Source organism: Microtus ochrogaster, chromosome 8, assembly GCF_000317375.1.
Source record: "Microtus ochrogaster isolate Prairie Vole_2 chromosome 8, MicOch1.0, whole genome shotgun sequence".
Taxonomy (NCBI): Eukaryota; Metazoa; Chordata; class Mammalia; order Rodentia; family Cricetidae; genus Microtus; species Microtus ochrogaster.
The window spans coordinates 8128590-8131971 of NC_022015.1; the positions used below are offsets into that span (position 1 = coordinate 8128590).

The 3382-nt window shown below is 39.3% G+C and overlaps 1 protein-coding gene across 1 annotated transcript in view; it reads right to left on the bottom strand.

Moving 5' to 3' along the window:
* Pik3c2a (phosphatidylinositol-4-phosphate 3-kinase catalytic subunit type 2 alpha) overlaps positions 1–3382 on the bottom strand; it is a 106255-nt gene that overhangs the window by 24688 nt on the left and 78185 nt on the right. The window contains exons 15-16 of the mRNA XM_026781265.1: positions 2725–2870; positions 259–447 (exon numbers count right to left, since the gene is read on the bottom strand). Of these exons, the coding sequence (XP_026637066.1) occupies positions 259–447; positions 2725–2870 (335 nt within the window). The remainder of the gene's footprint in view (positions 1–258; positions 448–2724; positions 2871–3382) is intronic.

Here is a 3382-nt window from a genome sequence, read left to right on the forward strand (position 1 = left end):
AAAAAATAAAAATAATCAATCACACAATTAATAAAAAGAATTATTCAAATTAGATACTTAATTCTTTCTTTAGGTAAGCTTTAAATGATACAAAATGCTTTCTTGAGCATTTCAATGAAAAAGAATATGTTTATATAAATTATGCATACACACTTACATTATCATGTTGTTTTTATGTTAAAAGGGAAGTACCCCTGCAGCATAATACACTGCTGGGAAATTTGACAATAAAACATCAAATAAATGTATCTGACTTACTTTGCATCAAGAAGCTCCAACGCAGCTAGTGGGCACAATGGCGGCCACTGGTGCAGCAATGAGTAAGTTTTGGCAAGATTAGCCCATTTCCAGTTTGGGGCACTTGCTAGTATCTTAGGAAGACAATTTGGATGTTCGAAGCAATAATAACGTTTTTCCCACAAAAAGACCTTATCTTCTTTAGAAAGTCTGCATATATAATAGAATTAAGTTACTTCTCAAGAAGTAGAATTATGACATGGCTATAATCTCAATAATTAAAAAGTCAAAGAAGAAATGTATTTGTGACAAGTGACTAGTACTTGATGCTGCTAATACTAATAAGAAACGGAAATATTCAATGTACAGCAAACATACTAATCTACCCTCATCTGAAGATGGAAACTGCTCTCTCTGCCTTGATAAAAGTACAAGAGTTGTTAAAGTGAAGGGTAATCTCAACAAGACGCCAGGCAAACAAAGCAAGAGCTGAATGAGCAGAGTGCGTCCACACAAGTAAAATGAAATGCTATGGAGAAAACAAATCTTTAGGGAACTGTTAGACAGTTGAGTTGAGAAGTAGTGGAAAAAGTGTGAAAAACTGAGAAACAAATGGAAAAAAAATATTTTTAGAGATAAATTGTGAGTTAAGTTCAATGATATGTTCATGAAATATTTCACTTTTATTATTCTTTTATTTTTGAGACAGAATTTCACTGTGTCACCTTTTCTGCCCTGGAACTCATTCTGTATGCCAGGCTGGCTTTGAACTCACAGAGTTAACAACTCTGCCTCCCAAATACTGGGATTAAAAGCACGTGCCAGCACCCAATTTACTCGTTTTTTTTTTTTTTTTTGTTTGTTTGTTTTTTTTTTGAGGCAGTTTCTTATATAGCCCAGGTTGGCCTCAAACTTGCCATGCAGCTAAAGCTGGCTTCAAACTCCTGTTCCTCCTGCCTCCATTGCCTGTGTAAGGATTACAGGTATGCAACAGCATGTCTGGCTCACCCACTCCACTTTGTGCATACAGCACACCTGCAAAATGTATTCATCTCATGTGCAGTATAAAAAAAACCCATAAATATGACAAAGAGCAACTAAATAAAATGTGCTGGCTAATGGTCCCCCCCTCCCCAAGACAGGGTTTGGAGCCTGCCCTGGAACTAACTCTTGTAGACCAGGCTGGCCTCGAATTCAGAGAAACCCACCTGCCTCTGCCTCCCGAGTGATGGGATTAAACACATGCACCACCACTGCCCAGCTTGTGTTGGCTAGTTTTAAGTCAACTTGACACAAGCTATAGTTAGAAGCCCATAGAGCATTTTCTTAAGTAGTGATTGATGAGGCAAGGCCTGGGCAATTGATAAGGGGCCATCGCTGGGCTGGTGGTCCTGGGTTCTATAAGAAAGCAGGCTAAGCAAGTCACTGGTAGTAAGCCAGTAATCAGCAATCCTTCATGGCCTCTGCATCAGCTCTTGCCTCCAGGCTCCCGCCCTGTTTGAATTCCCATCCTGATTTCCTTCAGTGATAAACAGTGATGTGGAAGCATAAGTCAAATAAACCCTTTCCTCTCCAAGCTGCTTTGGTCATGGTGTTTTATCACTGCAATAGTAACCCCAAGACAGAAGTCTTCCTAATTCTACAGACAAGGATCTGCTATGCTTCCAGAGATGGTTTAGTAATATAGAAGTATCCACATGGGTGTTTTAGGTTTTATTTCCTTTGTGCTGATGGTAACACTATCCTAATATGCTGATGAGTTTTGTTTTAAAACTGTTGGGTATTAGAGGTGGAGACAAACAGATTCTTAGGGTCAGATGGACTGCCAGTCTATTCAATTTACTGGTAAGCTCCAGATTCAGTCAGAGATTGTGTTTCAAAAACTAAGGTGGGAAGTGATTAAGGAAGATACTTAGTGTTGACGTCTGTACTCTATATGCACATACATGTACATACACACAGCAAAAATGGTCTGGGTGAATGGCTCAGTGGGTAAGGTGCCTGCTGTGCAAACATGAGGACCTGAGATCAGATCCCCAGCACTAACATAGAACTTGGGTGTGGCGGTATGCATCTGTAACCCCAGCACTGAGACGAAGAGCTAGGAAGACCCATAAAGCTCCCTGGCCAGCCAGCCTAGTAAATTAGTGAGCTCCAGGTTCAGTAAGAGTCTGTCTCAAAAAATGAGCTAAAGAGACAGAGAAGGTATCCTGTCAACCTCTCTCTGCATAGACACACACACACACACATGCGCGTGTGCTATAGAAATACATGATTTAAGAAAGACTAAAACACAGATTTCTATAATTCCCTGATTTGTATGTAGCCATTCTTCCATTGGTAGTGCTGGGACCATGCTGTACTCTTAGTCCTGAACAGCTTCCTCCATATCAAGAGCACTTCTAAATCACGGGCTGTAATATTAAGCCCTGAACCTGATCTTTTACACCACAGAAGATTCCCAAGAAAATAATAAACAAAGCATACCCAAATGATGAGTCCCTATGAAGAATATCCAGAAGTTTTCCCTTTACATTGTTCTCCAGTGTTTCCAACTTGTACTGTTGAATAACGTTTCTATCAACTTGGGGAGATGTATAAACAATGTCACATGCAGGAGAAGGAAAATCAACCTGAAAAAAAATTAAAGAAATCACTGAACTTGTGTGTTTTGTTTGTTGTTGGTTTTCTTTTCTTTCTTCTGAGACAGGGTTTCTGTGTGTACCCTGGCTGTCCTGGGATTTGCTCTGTAGAGGAGGCAAGCTAGCTTCAAACTCAAGAGATCTGCCTGCCTCTGTCTCCTGAATGCTGCAATTAAATGTGTGTACTACCATCACCCAGCGAAGTTGCTCAAATTATAATCCATTTCCATATTAGCATCTTTGTCTTTTAGGAAACTGAGTTTTCATAACAATCTAGGTAAGTTTATTTTAAGTATAAACCTGGTGCTTCTTTTCTCTTTTCTTCTTTTGCCAACAGCTGGTCATTCTCAAAAGCATGTATATATTTCTTAGGAAAGATATAGGGCATGTTTTCCTCTCTCAGAAACTGGAATTTTTTTAAACTTTCTTTTTATTTATTCTTTGTGTTTTTCACATCATGCATCTCGATCCCATTCATTTCCCTGTCCCTCTGTATCTGCCCT